A 19,831-nucleotide genomic window follows, 5' to 3' on the forward strand; every position below is an offset into this window, starting at 1 on the left:
TTCAAAGATCTGGTTTATCCTACCATTGTAAAGAGCTCTTCATGCATTCATTCCATACTTTCATTGTTTAGCTTAAAATGTCAAGTTTTGTGTTGCAACTATCCCCCCAAAGCATAGTGCAAGTCCTTTGGGCACTAAGCCCAAGCATGCCAAGTGAATGATGTGACTAAATGAGAAAATAAATGTGTGATGTTAACGAATTGACCAGCTGGCTAGAGACGTTGAGGCTACTGGTCCCATTATTGATTGTAATCTTAAGGTTAAACTTTAAGTTGCCTCTCCTATGCTCACATACATTGAGATTTTTAAGCAGTGCACAAAGCAGATGTTGCTGATGAAATATTTCAGGCCAGTGCATCCTTCATGATCTCCAATGCCAGCCATGAGTGTTGAAGGTGATTATGGGACCTTGTCAGTCTCTGTATCTTCTGATAGGAGTGATTTTTTTTTTAATTGAGATGTGAGCACAAAGGAACTCAGAATTCTAGTGAATGACTAGTTTGAAAAAGTAGTTTTTGCATGTTACCGATAATATTTTCTGTACTGCATTTATGGGTTATTTCATGGTTACTGTATTATGAAAAGTGAAAATTAAGCAGACAAATGTATTTTAGCAAACATTTTTGGTGGTCACAGGAACCTAACCCCCTGTTTCCCATAGGTTCAATATATTAACAATTATGTTTTCAGATTTCACATCCTTTCCTAGGAATGTAACCCCTGTGAAAGTTGAGGATTCTGTGTATATTTTGTTATACTTATTAGTCCTGATCACTTTTCTTGTAGCAGCATTTTGAATTAACTGAATAGTGTAAAGAGAATGATTTGAGCAGCCAATGAATAAATCATTGCAGTAATCCATTCTACCTTAAATCAATTCTTCAATTAATATCTCCATCATGTCATGATGAGATGAATTGCTTATTATACTAAATTTCTGTGAATAGCTGAGGAGCTGCTCCCTCTTATGAGCTATGTCAGGCCTGTCCTTTTGGACCGAGGTTATGGACATGCGAGAGGTATTGTATAAGGTGGTCCAGATCTATTTATGCAATTTTCATTACGCTATAACTTATTAAGTTTATTACATAGAGAATTCACAAAAAATTATTTTTGTTGCCGATACATGGCAGCACCTGCCCTGCATTCCAAAATGGCAGGGAGACAGTTGTCAGTGAACAGCGGGTGCGATGTGTTCACCTTTTCATAATTATATAATTAGATCTGGATCACCCTGTATCAATTGGCTAGCCTAGGAATTTCCAAGGAGAGCCTGAAGATTGTTGCTGAGAACTGAATTATTTACAGTGGTGACTGCCACCAGTAGAAACAGTACAAAGAGAGTCCCTGTTTGACAAACAATGATTTTACTCAATTGTTTTAATTATATTTTTTCTATTTATTAGATTCTGATAGTGAGGAAGGTCTCTTTGAGGAGAAACTGACAGTTCCCTGGAGGCGCAAGATTCCAAATGAAAAGAGTAATTTACCACTATGTGCAGAAACTACATCAGATAATTTGCCAAAATCTCAGATAAGCTTCTGTGAAGACACTGCTAATGATTACTCCATGGTAGCTAGTTTACCAACATTTAAAAATTCCTACATAGATTGTGAAGAGTCCAATGATGATGATGATGATGATGAAGAGGAAGAGGATGAAGATACAGTTGAATGCAATGCTGATCAGACAGTTAATGGTGGTAAACCTTGTGTTAGCCATAGCCACAGTGTTGACTCCAGTCTGAAGAAACTGGAAACCTGTTGTAAAGAGACCACAGAAGAAATAACCAGTCAGCAAAATCAGGCTAAGAAGCTTAAATTAGACTTGGATATTTCAAAATCAGAACTGCCAAAGTGGGAATCTTTTTTCAAACCAGATCCATTAACAGACTCCGAACAAGAAGACAGTCAAAGGCAATGTGTGGATCTGACAAGGTCTCAGTCTCCAAATTTGTTCAGTGATACAGACAATGAAGAATCTGTTTGTATTTCTTCTCAGAATTCTTCACAGTCTACTCATATTTCAGAGCAAGGAAGTGAATGCTGGGGCAGTCAACCAGATACCGTGTTAATATCATCCCAGGAAAGGAAGGAACATTCAGTTTCTGCTGGCCAGTGCAATGTAACATTTTGTGATTTCCTGAAACCACAAGAAATAGCCTTGAATAATTTTGGAAAAACTACTTTGGAGGGTAGGGAACAGCTGATATCATTGAAATCAACACAGTGTTTGCTTATTGAAGATTTAGCAACGTCATCTAAGATTGCAGCTGAAAACACAGTGCCTGTTCAGCAGTCCACTTGTGACTCCCAGGACTCATCTGATTTTGAAATTCCATCAACGCCCGATTCTGAGGTGCCGCAAGAAGAGCAACTAAAAGATCTGTACAAAAGGCTGGCTGCAGGAGAGATGGTCATAGCTAAAAAGTCTATATGAAAGCCATAACTCTGTTTAGAATTCATTGGTATTTTGTGTATATCTGAAGAATAATGAAGTAATTGAATTGTGGTGTTCCTAATTAAGTCTACGTATTTGGAGAAAAAATTCTAAAATTTTTTTAAAATACTTAATCTGAAATTTGCATATTTTTTTTATCTGTTTTTTTTTATAAAAACCTTTCCCAGAAGAAAAAGGACCAAAAATTGTGTTAATTTAAATAATGTACAATATTCAGCAGTTTATTAATATCATCAAGCAGAGAGACATATTTTTCAAAAGTAAGCAGCTTATAGGTCATTTACAGAATGTATTTTGTGGGTAACTGTTTTTCCATGGTTAATTTATTTTGAATAAATATCTGTAATCATATGTGTAATTTAATTTATGGTTTTAATACTAATTTACATCTGGACAATGAAGGTTTTGCTTCTTAAACAGGTTTGTGGATTCTATGGATTTTGGCCTGCTGATCACAAAAATCACCTGTAAATCTTCCTGTGACATACTATTTTATTGCAATCGTTTATTTTTATAATTTTCACTCATATTATAAGTAAACTTCTACAGAACAACCGCTAGAACTGGATCATCTGTGGTGATCTGAATGTGGTAGAAATGCAACTTGGATATACCAACTACTGCTGTTTAATTTGAGGCATGCTAAAAAAATCTCATTATAGTAAAACTAGCTATGTAAGCCTGTGCTGTAAAAAACGCAGACTTGTAGAAAATATTGAAATCGGCAGAAAAAAAATTGAAATGCAGAGTCGATGGTTTTGTTTTGCAGATGTGCTCGCCTCCCTTGTCTATCAGCGGCTAAGCAAGTTTCTCTCTCCTCTCAGGTTTCGTTTTGCTGACGTGCTCACCTTGCTTGTGTATTAGTGACTAAGCGAGTTTGTCTTTCGTTAGCGGGTTCACTTTGGCGATGGAGTCGCTTTCTTTCAGCTTCATGCTGCACCCTCGTACCTCTTTCTCCTTCCGACTCGTTAACTTGGGGCCACCTTGCCAGGTCTTTGAGCTTCATGCTGTAGCCTTGTACTTCTGGGCTGGACAGACACACACACATAAAAAAGCGTAGACATTTATATGTAAGACGGGCAGGCCGCAAGCAGAAAAGCATAGCACATAACCGCTTATCAACCCAAAAAAGACATTTTGCCTCTTCTTCATGTAAAACCGATTAAAATATTGTGGAAACAGTATACAAGGAAGGCAAAGGATTATGGTATTTGAGGTGTTTCCACGAATAACCAATACCAAGATGAAGGAATACGTTTTTGTTGGCCCTCAAATCAGACAAGTCATTGATGACAAGAGGTTCAAATATCTACCAGGGGGATTGGAGGAAATCACATGGAAGGTATTCAAGGATGCCAGATGCAGAGCAATAGACTACATCCAGCTGGTTGACAACATGCTTCAACCTTGCAAAACCATAAAGTGCAAGTCGTGTTCACCTGCTTGTTAATGCAAACATCTAATCAGCCAATCACATGGTAGAGACTCATTGCATTTAGGCATGTAGACCTTGTAAAGATGACCTGCTGAAGTTCAAATTGAGTGTCAGAATGGGAAAGAAAGGTTATTTAAGTGACTTTGGATATAGCATGGTTGTTGGTGCAAGATGGGCTGGTCTGAGATTTCAGAAACTGCTGATCTACTGGGATTTTCATGCACAACCATCTCTGAGATTTACAGAGAATGGTTTGAAAAAGGGAAAATATCTAGTGAGCAGCAGTTACTTGGGAGAAAATGCCTTGTTGATGCCAGAGGTTAGAGGAGAATGGCCTGACTGGTTTGAGCTGATAGAAAGGTAACAGTAACTCAAATAATCACTCATTTCATAACATAGATATGCAGTAGAGCATCTCTGAACGCACAACACATTGAACCTTGAAGATGATTGGCCACAGCAGCAGGAGACCACACCGGGTGCCACTCATGTCAGCTAAGAACAGCCAACTGCGGCTACATTTTGCACAGGTTCACCAGAATTGGGCAATAGAAGACTGGAGAAAATGTTGCCTGGTCTGATCAGTCTCGATTTCTGCTTGACATTTGGATGGTAGAGTCAGAATTTGGCGTCAACAACATGAAAGCATCCTGTTGTGTATCAACAGTTCAGGCTGGTGGTGGTGATGTAATGGTGGGAGGGGGGATATTTCCTTGGCACATATTGGGTCCCTTACTACCAGCTGAGCATCATTCAAATGCTATAGCCTACCAGAGTATTGTTGCTGACCATGTCTATCCCATAATGTCTGCAGTGTACCTATCTTCTGATGGCTACTTCCAGCAGGATAATGCGCCATGTCACAAAGCTGAACTCATCTCAAACTGGTTTCTTGAACATGTCAATGTGTTCACTGTACTCAAGTGGCCTCAATCTAATAGAACACCTTTGGGATGTGACAGAACAGGAGATTCACATTACAAATCTGCAGGAACACCCTGAGGAATGTTTACTGGTACCTTATTGAATTTATACTACAAAGAATTATGGTAGTTCTGAAGGCAAAAGAGGGCCCAACCTGGTACTAGCAAGGTGTACCTAATAAAGTGGCTGGTGAGTATCTATTTATATATGTATTTTGTTTTCTAAAAAATATAACATCTACTGCAAAGCTTGTTTTGAGAGATAATTTAGGTGCAAGAGAGTAAATGTTTCCAAGCAGGGGGACAAACAGAAGAACTTTGCAATGCTATGGGATTTGACATCTAAACTTGGCAAAAATGAAACTTGTTTTCAGAGTTGTGCATCATAAAATGTCTTGATGATATGCTGTAATATCCAGGTTTTGGATCACAAAAATCGCCAAGTTTTTTTGTGTTTTATTTACTGGTGTAAACAAAGCCTTTTACTGTAGCTCTCTGCATACTTTCTCTTAAACATTTGAAGTGTTGTTCTTGCTACTGTTCAGCCATTTGCAGTTTCTTTATTAGATAAGCCATTTATTTTTGAATTTATAATTTAGGCATCGTAATGCCAAAACCCCCTTAGTGCATAAAGTGTTAAATTGAATTGATTTCTGAATCTCGATTGCTAAAGCCAAACTGAGCCACATCTTCCAAGTGTTCATAAGGGATTTTCCAGGTATCCAAAGACATTTCAATAGGCAGTACTAAACTGGCCTGTATGGATGAATGTATTTGCTTGCCCCTCAGTGATTCTGGGATATATACAGCATATCCACACACACACACCCCTTAGGTTACCTGCAATGACAAGGGGTTGGATTTTTTTTAAACGAGCTACAGAAAAAAATTGTACCTTTTGCCTATGCATTCAGGAGGTCAGTTCACCCTCCTTTTTACAGCTTTCTATTTTGTCTTCTGTCAAGGTATGTTTTCATTTTTATAATGAGCCACAACATTGCACAAGCAAAGACCACAAGGGACTTTTGACAACCTTAGTTACAGCTTGTTCAGAACGTTGTGCAGGGCTGAAGTATTCTCTCTTAAGCCTTTGAGTTTATGGGTCTCTGCTATAAATATAGGGTGGTCCAGATCTAATTATGTAACTTTTAATGCAATGCAGGAAAACAATGCAAGAGAAAAGAATTGCTGTTCGACTGACAACCGTCTCCCCGCCATTTTGGAATGCAGGGCAGGTGCTGCCATCTATTGGCAACAAAAGAATTTTTTGTGAATTCTCTGTAATAAACTTAATAAGTTATAACGTAATGAAAATTGCATAATTAGATCTGGACCACCTCGGTCTATGGTAGAGATCACTTGGCAGAAATTGGGAATGGTCAAAGCTGCACTGAGGGTCTGTAATGAAGCCAAAAGATTAAACCAAATTGGATTTCTTTGCAAGAATAGTCGACTTTAAGACGTGGTGAGAAACTTGCTGTAGAGCCCCCAGTTTGAACAGGCACTTGAAGTGGTTTAAAGCAACTCAGAAGAATTGCCGCAGTTATGTAAAGCTGGTGATGTATACTTTGAAAGGATTCATTTTTCCTAGGAGAAACCTAAAGAGTACCTGGCGATCCTTGAGGAGAAGTATGCTTTTTTGCCACTACTTCGGCTTCCTGTAGTGACACATGCTAAGTTTCAAATGCCTTCCTACAGAGTAGCCAGTGGGGTCAGTGCCTAGATAAGTGGAGCCACTAGTGAGGTCCTGTGCTCTTTCTACACCAGCCAAGTCTGCGGATGCCACCTCTGTGTGTCATCAAATCTCAGTTCAGACTCTTGACATGAAAACTGCCGCCTCCAAAGTATCTAAAGACTGGTGAATTTTTTGTCTAACTGATAATGGCTGTTAGGTTTTTGCAACCTACAAATTGTGTCCTGAGCTCTTTACTTGTGATGATCAATCTTTGTTTCCTTGTCTATAACACTTGTTCCCAAACAGTCTTCCAGACTTATGCTTACTTGATTATGTCAACATCTTTTGTAAGGCACTTTGGATAAAGGTATCTGTTAAGTAAATAAATATTCTTTCTTGAGAAGGAAATTCTGGTCTACCTCCCTACAGCATATAGCAATCTTTAGCATGGATAGATCTACAGTATAGGACAAAGTGGGCACTGCCTATTGTGCCCGGCTTTTTAGTGGCACATAAGGTCCGTTAAAACTGCAGACTTAATAGGGATGCAGAATTCCAGCTTCACACCCAGTGAGCAGTTATGAGAAAATGGCTTAACTGCAGCTCTTAGTGGACCAGGACCAGCTTATACCTAATCTGATAATAACAAAGGCATAAATCAGAGTTGAACTGACATCTTTTCAAAAAGCCAGAAGGCACCACCAAATGGACACCCATGCTCCAACAAAGAGCCATAATTCGATGAGTGCCAACTTTGATGGGCAAAATAACCCACCTATAAGCAGGCACTGGATGTGACTTTAATCCCCAGAGGTCACCTCTAAAACAATCATTTCAGAACGCTCTTGCACGCTCTGAAACCAAAAAGCTGACGAGCTGCTCCCTCTTTAGGGTGCTGAAAGCTGTTGATCTTACCTTTGTGGACCTGAAGACTGAGATCCACTCTGCCAAGGCAAGCACTGCCCAAGTGTATGCAGCCATTTCTTCTAGAAGGGAACTTTAGAGCCTAAACTTTTTGTGCCAGAAAGAATATTTTTACGTATGAAGTTGTAGTCTGGGAAAAACACAGCAGCACATCACAAGCAAAGGACCACGTCACAAAGAGACACACTCCAAAGCAAAAAGAATCCTGCGTTTCAACCAGCAGCAGCAACAACAGCTCCACACAACATCTAAATAACCAGTAAACAGGCAGCCTCTACTATGCTATGTGTTATGTGTTTGTCTGTCTAGTCAGCCTGCTCCCTGTCACGTCAATAAAAATACGCAGCTATCATATTTCTGGAATTCTAGTGTTCATTAATAAACTGAAATTTTTTCGTTTCTTAAAAATGAGGGTGCTTCAGTTACCCTGAAACAGGCCTAATTGCCGGAGACCGGCTCCTACAGAGAAAGTTAAGGAAAACAGAATAGGAGCCTTACCAAATTATTTAATTAATTACTGGCATTGCTGAAGGCAAAAGCGACAATTAATTAACCAAATTTAAAACCCTTTCTTTTTTCCCCCCTACATTATTTTGCCATCCCTGGTGGTAGGCAAGTGAAACTTTCACTTTTCTATAGAACTTGCAGTAAATTCATGCTATAGTCTTTTATGTTATGAGTGTGAATTGCAGAATATGAAATGTACACACTTGCTTCCCTGTTTGAAGTTTTACCAAACTGCTGAGCTGAATCCAACCACACCTGCCCAAGTTTTCACGACTCATGTTTGAGAGGATATGAATGCCTAACAATATGCACATTAGCATCCTGTACAGTGCACCTCTTCTGCTTAATCTCTATTCAGTGGAATCCAAGTTTTGACCCTCAGGTGCCAAAATATTGTATACCCAGCTGAACCCTGAATATGTATAATGAAACCTGAAAGGAGCTCCCGACTTGCATCTCAAACGTTCTTTTTCAGTGAAGAACTCGCAGTCCAGGTGAAATCAACCCTGCCCACGGAACGTAAAAACTACAAGAAAACTGGAATTGGCTTCTCTGTTTTCAACACCGAAAAATACAAGTAAGTTCTGAAATCAAAGGATATACAGTAGACCCCTGCGAAGTCATGGTTCAGGGTTTGCGGACTCGGTCGTTCGCGGATTTTTCCTTAGAACCTAACTATTAATTGTTAGCGGAAAGCCCAAATATCCTCAGCAATTTTTTATGGCTTTTTCATTGCAATGCTGGGCCGTAGAGAGAACAGGAAGCAACCGCTGAGGGAAACGCGGTTTGGGATGGTGAAAGTAGCCAATCCGAGAGCGTTATTAATTTCTCCTTGCTGCTGTGCTGTGATTGCTGTGACGCGACTCCAGCCGAGTGTCCTTTACAAATGTTTTTTGTTATTCTTAAAACGCACAAGATGTCGCCGAATCGCCCTGTACCTTCTAAGGCTTCTGGCACTGAGCCTAAGCTCCAGAAGAAGTTTAAAACACTCCAGGAGAAGGTTGAACTACTGGATTTGCTCTGGAAACTAAAAAGTTATGCTGCAATAGCACGCCACTATGGCATTAATGAAAGCGCTGCACGCTACATAAAGCAGAATAAAGCAGCGATCCGGAGTACCATATCTGTAAGTTTCTGTAATAGTGCCAAAAAGGTAAAGACCGTAAAGAATAAAAATATCGTCAGGATGGAATCTGCCTTGGTATTGTGGATCACCAACTGCAGGAAGAAGAACATCCCCTTGGATGGTAACATCATCTGTGAGAAAGCATGGAAACTGTACCAGCAGTTTGCTACAGGAGACAATGTAGCAACTTCCCATCACAATGTTCCTGAAACCTGTAAAGAAAAGCCAGCCTGAAGAAGAGGCGCTACCCGAGGAGTTTTAAATCCTCTGCATTGTCCTGCACAGCTACTTCATCATCAATATAATTTATCATTGGTGAGTACCCATACATTTTACTGTATTTTAATTAAATTAAATTATGTATTTACTCTGCTTATAACAAAGAAAACGACAGCTCATACCAAAGTAAAAGTGCTTGCATGAATTACAGTACATATAGCGGTAACATCGGTATTTTACATTCTAGCACCACGGGAGACACAGCAGTACAGTACTGTACAGTATATGGGTTTACCTTTACATTGTTTTTAGGTAATGTATTAAGGTAATTTTTTAGGTAATGTATTAATGCATTAAGCCGAGTTTGTAGTGAAATTAAAGTGCTTTGGGGGCATACTGTATTTAGGGTTTAAACTATAAAATAGACATTTAAAAGGCATTTTTAACCACATCCAAAAGTCGCGGTTTTTCACAATTTGCGGGTGCTCTAGGAACGTAACCCCCGCGAATTTTGGGGGTGTACTGTAAACATCTTTTAAACGTGTTAATGACTAAAAGTGGTACTGTTGTTTCTTTCTGCTTTATTATTATATTGTAGAAATGGTTAGGATTAGGAAATGGTTTTCAATAAAATATCCATGACTTTGTTTACATTCTATGAAAGCCTTAACCTTGATCTTGTAGAAGTTAGAACTCCACCATACTGTATGTAAAGAGTTAAACTGACTGGTGACCTATTCTGGTCCCCAGTGCCACCCGATGTGTATAGTAGGAAGAGTTAGCAGGTAGCCCCTCTGTGGTTCATCAGTGGTGCCTGCATTTCTGTCTTTAAGCTCTTTACAACTGTCTGACACCGCTACCAGCTTTGCAGGTGTTTCCATTTGTACGTTAAAGTCATGTGTGAATTTACTTAAATGTGAAAATTCCCTTAACCACAAGCTGAGATAACACATCTGTGCTGTCCATTTTAGTAGAATGAACTATGAACATGCGACTGAGGAAGGCAGGATACATTTTTCATTCAGGCGTCTGACAACAGTTGTGACAGAACGTACCTAGATAATTGGTAATTCCAGAATGCTTGCTCCTTTTTGCGTGACCCTTGTGAATTGCTTGCTTTGCTCATCTGCTGCAAACACATTTACAAAAAGCTGTTACACGTCAACATGTCAGTATATAACTGCAGGCAGTATCGCCTCACTAGCTCAGTACATGAAACAAACAAAAAAAAAAAATACAAAAAACATACAGTGGATCTTGTCATCTTTTTAATTTGCTGTGTTTTCTGATTATGCAGGTCAGCACTTTATGTCATTAACACAGATATTAATGTGTGTACACTTCATCAGAGGAACTGCATACTGTGGTATGCAACAAACAGTGTCTGTGCGCATTACTAGGGGCAAAGCCAGCTCATGGGGGGGAAAAAAAAATAACAGTTCATTTACAATTATAAAATGTTCATTTATATTATTAGCTTTTTAAAAAATTAAGTTCAAGGATAGTTAGATTTTTTTTTTTAACTGGTGGCTTCTGGGAATTGATTAGGAATCAGTGGAAAATTTGACAGGAATAGTAAAGTACTACTAAAATGTTTGGGACGCTGGCGGCCAGCTGCTGTTTTTTGTGTACACAATTTTGTGTTAACTGTATAGTTCATAAGCTAAAAAGAATACTTCAGTTCATCCTCATGAGAACATGTGCTGATACGTTGACGTGTCCACTACACTAGGGGCTTTTCAATTTCTTGTAGGATTCACCACATGAATTCAGAGATGGTTGTGCTTCCTTCCACTTCCCTTTAAGATGCCACTTCAATGGTCACTGCCTCCGATTTTCCTGTTGTTGCTTCGGTACATGTGACATGCAGAGATCCGTCCCTAAAAAATGAAAAGGAGCAAGGAGTTGAGAATGCTGTCGGTGAGTAGTTCATGCCTTCAGAGATGTGAGCACATTCAATATGAAAGGTATAACAAGAATAGCAGTCAAATTGTGTTTCCTTGGAAATATACTGTATGTACCACCTCAGCCACACCCCCCAAAATGTGCCACTTTTTGAAAAAAGCTGCATTGTCAAGATTGCAGTTGTTTTTAATGTTACTCTAAATAAAGCTTTGATTCATTATCATGCACTATCATCTCCGTAACATTGCCCGCAGTCCATTTCTGTCATTTAACACTAGAATTACCAGAGCTTACGAAAAACCTTGTAGATCTGTCCCACCTTAAATCGCTTCTCACCTCTCCGTCAGCATCTTTTGTCCTTTAAATGTGTTGATAAGCAGTAAGCAGTCTGCTATCACATCCCCCCACCTTGCACAGTTTCCTCAGCTCAAGTCTGTTTACATGCGTGTCAGTTGTTTGGAGTTTTATAGCGTGAGAAGTCAAGCAAAATGACACCTTTTATAAATACTGTATCGTTATTTGGAACACATGCATTTCATGTGTGTTCCGTGTCTACAGCGATCTATGTAAACACATCGTTAAAAAAAATGTTTTCATGTTTTAGTACTAATTGACAAAATGTACACATCAAGTTCAAGTTATCAAAGAAACACTTTCACAAAAGGTACAAATATTTTATTCAAAAATATAACTGCAGAAAAACAACATGCGTTAGGGTGCGACATTGACACGCATTTACTACGACTGCTTCGGTGGTGCAACGGTATCAACTGTTGACTGGTAATCAAAACTTCACGGGTTCAAGACCAGACGAGTCCGTTTTGAGAAGTGAGCTGCTCGTATTCTTACTATTGTAGAATAAAAACTTACATTTGATTTCAGTCTGTAACAGCCGGTGATTTATGATACTTGTAAAGGTTAGCTTTGTTTATTTATTTATTTATTTTTAATTCAGTTTCATTCTCTCAGTCACGTTCACGATCCTAACTTACCCCCCCCCCATCTGACACTGCTATTTTCACATAAAGACGCGCTATACTTGTGACTTTAGGCTGTAAGAAGTAAGTAACTAAATCCAAATAAATAATATTGAATCTGGCTCTCATATACAAAGTACAGCGACAGCAGCTTCCACCTGCAGCTATAGACTCTTCAGCTTGCAAGCGACTTTCCACGCTAGTGTTTACATCTGGACGGTGTATGTGCCCTAAAAAGAAGTCTGACTGCATTCTGGTACCAATGCTTGCGAACTTAAGTGTCTGTGTGCACTTTTCGTGGCATTACACGTGTATTTTTTGAGCATGCCTGTATCGCTCAAACACAGGAAGCTCTGCAGTGTACTTGTGACTTTAGGCTGTAGGAAGTAAGTAACTAAATCCAAATAAATAACATTCAATCTGGTTTTTATGTAAGTAACATATAAATGTTGATGTACAAGTATAACAAAACAAGTGCACTTTTATTCAAGACTATAACCGAAGAAAAAAGAAAGCAAATTAAACTACTTTGTAAATAATAAATATTATATAAATGTTATTTATTTGGATTTATTTAATAACTTCCTACAGAGTGCAGAGCTATAGCGCGTCTTTATGTGAAAACAGCAGTGTCAGATAGGGTGGTAGGGTAGGGTTGGATCGTGAACGCGACCGAGAATGAAACTGAATAAAAAAAAACAACAAAGCTAACCTTTACAAGTATCATACATTTACACCAGCTGTTACAGATTGAAATCAAATGTATGTTTGGTCGCAGATGGCTGCGACCCGGCCCAGAAGCCTCGGAGGGCTTGCGCTCCCTCAGACCATCTGGGGGTAACCACCGTGGTGCCTTTGGTGGCCACGGGTACAGGGCTTTGAAGCTCAACCCTGTACGGGCCCGTGGTCACCCCCAGGGGGTACCCCAATACCTTGGGGACCCTGCACCTCAGCACTTCCACCACACCCGGAAGTGCTGGGGGGGAGGGGGGGGGAGAAGAGGAGCAGGGACATGCAGAGTGCTTCCGCGGATACAGCCAGCACTTCTAACACACGGGGGCGTGTCGGTGGGAGATTGCCGGGAGACACCTGGAACACATCCGGGTGTGGATAAAAGGGGCCGCCTCCCTCCATTCGATGGCTGGAGTCGGGAGAGGAGAGAGAGATAGCTCAGAGGAGAGGAGTGGAGGCAGTCAGAAGAAAAGGCACTGTGAGAAGGCCTGGACTTAAAGGGGTGATTGGTGCTGCAGCACTGGGTTTGTGCTCACTTTATTGTAAATAATAGTTGTGAATAAACATGTGTGGTGTTAAAACATCGTGTCTACCTGTCTGTGTCCGGGCTGTACCCCCCAGTTTTTATTGTAAAATAGTAAGAATAAAAGCAGCTCACTTCTCAAAACAGACTCGTCGGGGATCGAATCCGTGAAGTTTTGATTATCAGTCAACAGTTGATACCTTTGCGCCACCGAAGCAGTTGTAGTAAATGCATTTCAATGTTGCACCCTAAAACGTGTTGTTTTTCTGCAATTATATTTTTGAATAAAAGTGCACTTGTTCTGTTATACTGTATATATATTTGATATTTGGACTTCAGGCTTCACACATTATAAAACTTCATGTCTACATTTTGTCAATTGTTACTAAAACATGAAAAAGTTTCTTTAACGATGTGTTTACATAGATCGTTGTAGACACGGAACACACATGAAATGCATGAGTTCCAAATAACGATATAGTATTTACTAGCAAAATACCCGCGCTTCGCAGCGGAGAAGTAGTGTGTTAAAGAAGTTATGAAAAAGAAAAGGAAACATTTTAAAAATAACGTAACAGGATTGTCAGTGTAATTGTTTTGTCATTGTTATGAGTGTTGCCGTCATCAAGGATTTGATTATCATTATTTCTTTCAATCAGGTTCGTATTTGGAGAACGTGTTGTGTTCAAGTTACATTCCGTGTTTGTCAACCGTTGTAAAGATAACAGGTTTCATTCATCGAAGTGTTCACTACCCAAATCACTACTCATGAATCTGAGATGTTTAACAGGCATTCCCGGTATTAAGTTGTGGATTTGCCTGCGAATATTTAGTGGCAGCGGGTCTATGAACTTGTGGAATTGCCTGCGAGTATTTAGTGACAGCGTCACAAAGTTGTTTCCGTCTAGCTGCATCAGAAAATGTACCACGACGTCTGACACGCCTCCTTTTTACTGTTTTCTCACAGCTTGGATTGCTGCTGCCATAATCGGTTTGAGTTTCATGGTTTGTTTCAATTACATTAGTATTTGCAGGACTTGTGTTGAGGTGACATTCGGCATCTGTCAAGTGTTGGAAGCATACAACCGGCTTCATTGATAACTTCGCATCCAGCTTTTGAGTTTAAACATTCATAAACATGAAAGTGTCCACTACTCAAATCGTCACCTGTGAATCTAAGATATTTAAGAGGCATTGGCGGTTCTCCAAAGGTGTAAAATATTTGGCCATTTCGGTACACTTGAAAGCGACAACCGAACAATTCAGCGGCAGCCATCAACTCACATGCAGAACCATAGGTGAAGGGCTTATGTATTCCACTCTTATAGTGCCCCTGTGTAGTATAATTATCTCCTGTACCGTCATCAGTCCACACCTTGAACCTGTCCCTGTCATTCAATACATAAGACACAATGTTCCTCCGGATATCAAGATTGAGCCTGATATGGCCGTGCAATATGTAACACAGAGAATGTAAAAGGCAGGCGGCATCTCAAGGTATGGAAACCACTTGGTAAGTGACAGTTCTTTGATCGATGGTGATCACCTCGATAGACATGTTAATGGGGGTACAGTTGGAACGATAAAGGAAATGGGTACCTGAACAGTAAACTAAGTCTAAAATACCTACACAATAACAATAATCGTAATAAACGAACAATAAAAGAGTGGAGTAGCCGTGGATTAAATAAAAAGGCTGCAGTTATCAGCAGGGAAACGTGAATACTGTGGCGAAGCAAAGAAGGGAATGAAGAGACCAGAGCGACGGACGGCCTTATATGGGTAGGCAGTCAATTACGTGGGAGGCGTAGGGATGGGGGACGCAATATAGGCAGACAGCCAACTACGTGAGAAGCGTGGTGATAGGGGGACGCAACGCCGCCTCACACGGCGACCGAGCTGCAGGCTATGGACGTATATATGTACTTAAGTAGGATTCAATTATGACCGTTACGCGTAAAATTTCAAAATGAAACCTGCTTAACTTTTGTAAGTAACCTGTAAGGAATGAGCCTGCCAAATTTCAGCCATCTACCTACACGGGAAGTTGGAGAATTAGTGATGAGTGAGTCAGTCAGTCAGTCAGTGAGGGCTTTGCCTTTTATTAGTATAGATAAAAGGTGTAATTTTGCTTGACGTCTCACTCTATACAACTCCAAGCAACTGACACGCAGGTAAACAGTCTTGAGCTGAGAAAACTGTTCGCCAGTGGGGGATGTTATAGCAGACTGCTTGCTGCTTATCAACACATTTAAAGGACAAAAGACGCTGACTTAGAGGTGAGAAGCGTTTTAAAGTGGGACAGATCTATGAGTTTTTTGTAGGCTCTGGTAATTCTAGTGTTAATGATGCTCAAACTCTGGTTCATTGTTTCATAATGTCTTGTATAAGATAATTGTATTTCCCTCTTCATTGGCTTCCCTACAAAATCTATACAGAAGCTACAGTATATTCAGAACTCCACAGCTAGAGTCCTCACCCACACAAAGCGTTTTGCTCACATCTCCCCCGTTCTCTCCCAGCTTCACTGGTTACTGGTTTCATCAAGGATTAAATTCAAGATTCTACTTCTCACCTTCGCCCTACGTAACTTTGCCCCCCTCTACCTCACTCAGCTACTAGCTCATTACACTCCTTGTCGCTCTCTCAGATCCTCAAGCAGTAATCTCCTTACTGTCCCACGCACCAGACTCACCACCCTGGCAGGCAGGTCCTTCAGTGCTATAGCCCCTCAACTTTGGAACTCTCTTCTTGAGTCTCTCCGAGATTGCTCCTCTTAATGCACTTTTAAATTTCCACTGAAAACTTTCCTCTTCTACAAACTCTTGTCATCTGTGTATTTTTTTTTTTTTTTGTACTCTGTATGTAAAGCGACCTTGTGTTTGTGAAAGGCGCTCAATAAATGTAACTTGTTATTATTTATTATCATCATCACAGGCTAATTCTAACATTAATGCTATACCACACAATTTTTGTTTTATTTTACTACATTTAAAAAGTAAAAGAAAATCTTGAGCTGTAGAAGATGCTCAGTTTTTTTTTTGAGCTGTGGTGATACCTTTTCATGGTGAGTACTGCAAGGATGTCGTGGTTTTCTTCTTTTTTCACCAAATCTTTAAGAACAATCTGTGGAAGATGGAGACACTGATCAAACAGTGAAGGGCTATGTAAAGAGCAAAACTAAATATCTACTACAACATTACAGCAAATAAATATAAATATTTAGCACTGTTGAAGTCAGACATCACACTGAAAGTGTTTTCAAGTTTGCTTTATCAAGTTATGCTGCTTTATTTATTACTACTTTAATGCTAGATGTGTAGCAAGGCCTCACATTTTGTCAAAGAACACTTCATCAGGTTACCTGACATTTGCAGTTTGTATACATTTGCATAATCACAGCCAAGTTAAAAACGGACTCCAGCTTCCAATTCCTAAGTCCCGTAAACACTAACTTCATCTAACATACGTGATCAGAGGTTTCCTTCTGCTTATTTATTTGCACTCGGCAGAACTGGCTCTCACTACATGGTCCACTGGTATATTTGCTATTGCACACACTGCATCTTATACTGCTCAGATATATCTGGATGAACTATCCCTGCTTTCCACACATTTTTTGTCTTTGTCCCAACACTTCACAGTCTTCAACAACCCACAAATTTAGAGCTTTCAAATACATTTTTAGCAGTGAAGTGGACTGGTTTGAACAGCATGTCCCCAAGAGGCTGAGCTGCCCCTGACTCATTACAAATGGCACCAAATATCAGTCTGCTGTGCTCTTCTGTTTTTAAGTACAATCATAAGCTAACCCACTTGAGCCACAGGTCACTGAGAAAGAACTAGAACATCTACTTTTGGGTAGAGCACACAGAGCATTTCGTAATCAAGCCTGGGGAAATTAAACTACCGTATATGCTCACGTATAAGTCAGGTCTTGAATCCCGAAAAATCAATCATAAAATTAGACCCCGGCTTATACGCCCGTTCAAAAATGCGACACTTATTTTTTATTTACATCTTCTTACCTTCTACAATCTCGCATCAGTTTCTCAGACACTTTGAATTTTAACTATTGTTAAAAGTTCATAAAAAAAAAACACTTTGGGTAAACATCTGTTTACCGTATATACTCACGTATAAGTCGGGTCTTGAAACCCGAAAAATCAATCATAAAATCAGACCCTAACTTATATGTCCATTCAAAAATGTGACACTTAATTTTTTTCTTACCTCCTCCAATCTTGCATCAGTTTTTCAGACACATCGAATTTTGTTGCAGCCGTGCAGTTACCAATTTCTTTCGCTACTTCAGCGACGTTTAATTTAAAACTAGCTTCAAATTTTTTTCTGATTGAACGCTCCATCGTAGATAAGGGATGCTCTTACAATAAAAGTGTATGAGGGTGTGAGATGCAAAAAACACAAAACAGTGCAAACCTTGCTTCAGAATAGTTTGGGTATTACCATGTGGTCACGTAGGCACAATCGAGTGAGAGGTTTGAACATGCACAGATACAGCTCATTGCTGCACCCACATAGAGAAAAAGGCAGTGTGCTCTGTGGTTACTCTCTCAGGTGGGCGTTAGCATATCATAATCCTTTGTACCAACAGCATGAGTTTTCTGCATTCGACTTATACAACGACATTATAAAATACCAGAAATTAATACTGTAAAATCAAGTCCCGGCTTATCCACAGGAGAACTTATCCGCAAGTAAATACGGTACCTGCTCTGACATTTGGATTTTGTCTTAGTTGGTACAACTGTAGATCTGCTGCACTCAGAAGATGAATGTCAAGTATCAGTTTTTTGGGGTTATGTCATTACAAAAATATATGTTTTTATTTCTGAACTTGCTCTATAATTGGATACAACTGTTAATAACTTTAGGGCTTTACCCCAATTTTTTACTTTTAAAGTTAAACTGTATTTTAAAAAGACTATACAATGATCACAATTGGGCACTGAAATTCTTATCTTTAATTGCAGGCAGTGCAGTGTAGTGGTTAAGGCTTTGGACTTCAAACTTTGAGGTTGTGGTTTCAAATCCTGCTACTGACACCATGTGACCTGTCTGTGCTCCAATTGGAAAACCAATAAGAAATGTAACCAATTGTATCATAAATATTGTAAGCTGCTTTTGAAAAGGGTATCAGCCAAATAAGTAAATGTAATGCAAGTCTACCCTACACCGAATCAAAGCTATCTTAAGCAGAAATATTTATTAACCCCCTGACATTAACACTCAGACATGACTTGGGTTCAGAAATTTATGTAAACACAGTTAAGGCTGAGTTACTCGGGTGATATGTGCTTTACAGCGTTACGTCCAAATAACGCTCAGGACAATTTCTTCTGCCATCTACTGGCTAAACTAACAATTCTGCAAAGATAACAGGAAAAGATATCTATACGTTTTGCAACTTTATGGTAACTCATCAATATTCAATTAACATGGCAAATGAAAATCCATTAAACCTGTTTCAGAACAAACTAAAACTGAACCATTACTTGAATTGAGCGAATTAACGATGATGTGAATTGGTCATCAGACTTTGATACAGACAGGGAAACTGACACTTGTTCTGTAGATTCCGACCTGCCAGGTTTCAGTGATGCCGGCTTAATATTACTGCTGTTAATCCTGCACCTCCTAATTGCTCATTTACGATATAAAGATGTCAGCTGATCATGATTATCTGGACTATTTATGATTTGTTAATGATAGTCTGGTGGAGAAAGTTGTTGCTATGCTGAGCAATGTCGGAAAAGTCACAGTAAACCATTTGCTTAACTTGGTCTCTGTGGCTGCAGGTGACATGTGGGTGTTTTTCAGTCTCCTGATTCTGCAGTACATAGTGGATAAACCAGTCCAGAGATGGAACTGGTCCACAAACCAATTGTTGCAGACACCCATTTTCAGAATAGTTATGAATGAGTGATGGTTTTTCACTCCTTATGAAAAGCTTGCATTTCACTAATAACAATGCATATGATGAAGCCAATCACCCAGCACCAAAACATTCCAAACTATGGGATGTGTATCAGGTAATCTTCAAAATGCCCAAGGTTAATGTTCCAGATTGTGATACAAGTCTTGTGGGTTATAAGAGAAGACTGTTGTGGATACAGTACATAACTCCAAATGGACATGATTTGGTATCAAGTTCTACATGCTGTGAGAGGCAAGCTCTGGGTATATCTGGAACTCGATACTTTGACTCTGCTACGGTGACAAGTGTGATGGCAAGTATAGTCAATATGGCATTGCTACATCAACTATGCCGTCACTGGTGGGCCCTTTGCTTGACCAAGGTTACTATATAATGATGGGGAGTGGAGTCAGGCGATTGGCAGTGTGGTGCTGAGATGAGCACATGACTGACACTCGAAGAACAGGGATTACTCCTGCTTAGCGC

At 39.6% G+C, this 19,831-nt stretch overlaps 2 protein-coding genes across 4 annotated transcripts in view; one reads left to right on the top strand and one right to left on the bottom strand.

The window, feature by feature from the left end:
- dclre1c (DNA cross-link repair 1C, PSO2 homolog (S. cerevisiae)) overlaps window positions 1-2,819 on the top strand; it is a 35,910-nt gene extending 33,091 nt beyond the window's left edge. For all 3 annotated transcript variants that reach the window (XM_039761482.1, XM_039761484.1, XM_039761485.1), the window contains one exon: window positions 1,407-2,819. In XM_039761482.1, coding sequence (XP_039617416.1) covers window positions 1,407-2,440 — 1,034 coding nt within the window. In that variant the 3' untranslated portion in view covers window positions 2,441-2,819. The remainder of the gene's footprint in view (window positions 1-1,406) is intronic.
- Window positions 2,820-10,516: 7,697 nt separating this feature from the next.
- Window positions 10,517-19,831, bottom strand: part of hspa14 (heat shock protein 14) — a 41,284-nt gene continuing 31,969 nt past the window's right edge. The window contains exons 13-14 of the mRNA XM_039761486.1: window positions 16,466-16,533; window positions 10,517-11,150 (exon numbers count right to left, since the gene is read on the bottom strand). Coding sequence (XP_039617420.1) covers window positions 11,072-11,150; window positions 16,466-16,533 — 147 coding nt within the window. The 3' untranslated portion in view covers window positions 10,517-11,071. The remainder of the gene's footprint in view (window positions 11,151-16,465; window positions 16,534-19,831) is intronic.

The sequence above is a fragment of the Polypterus senegalus genome, chromosome 8 (genome assembly GCF_016835505.1).
Source record: "Polypterus senegalus isolate Bchr_013 chromosome 8, ASM1683550v1, whole genome shotgun sequence".
Taxonomy (NCBI): Eukaryota; Metazoa; Chordata; class Cladistia; order Polypteriformes; family Polypteridae; genus Polypterus; species Polypterus senegalus.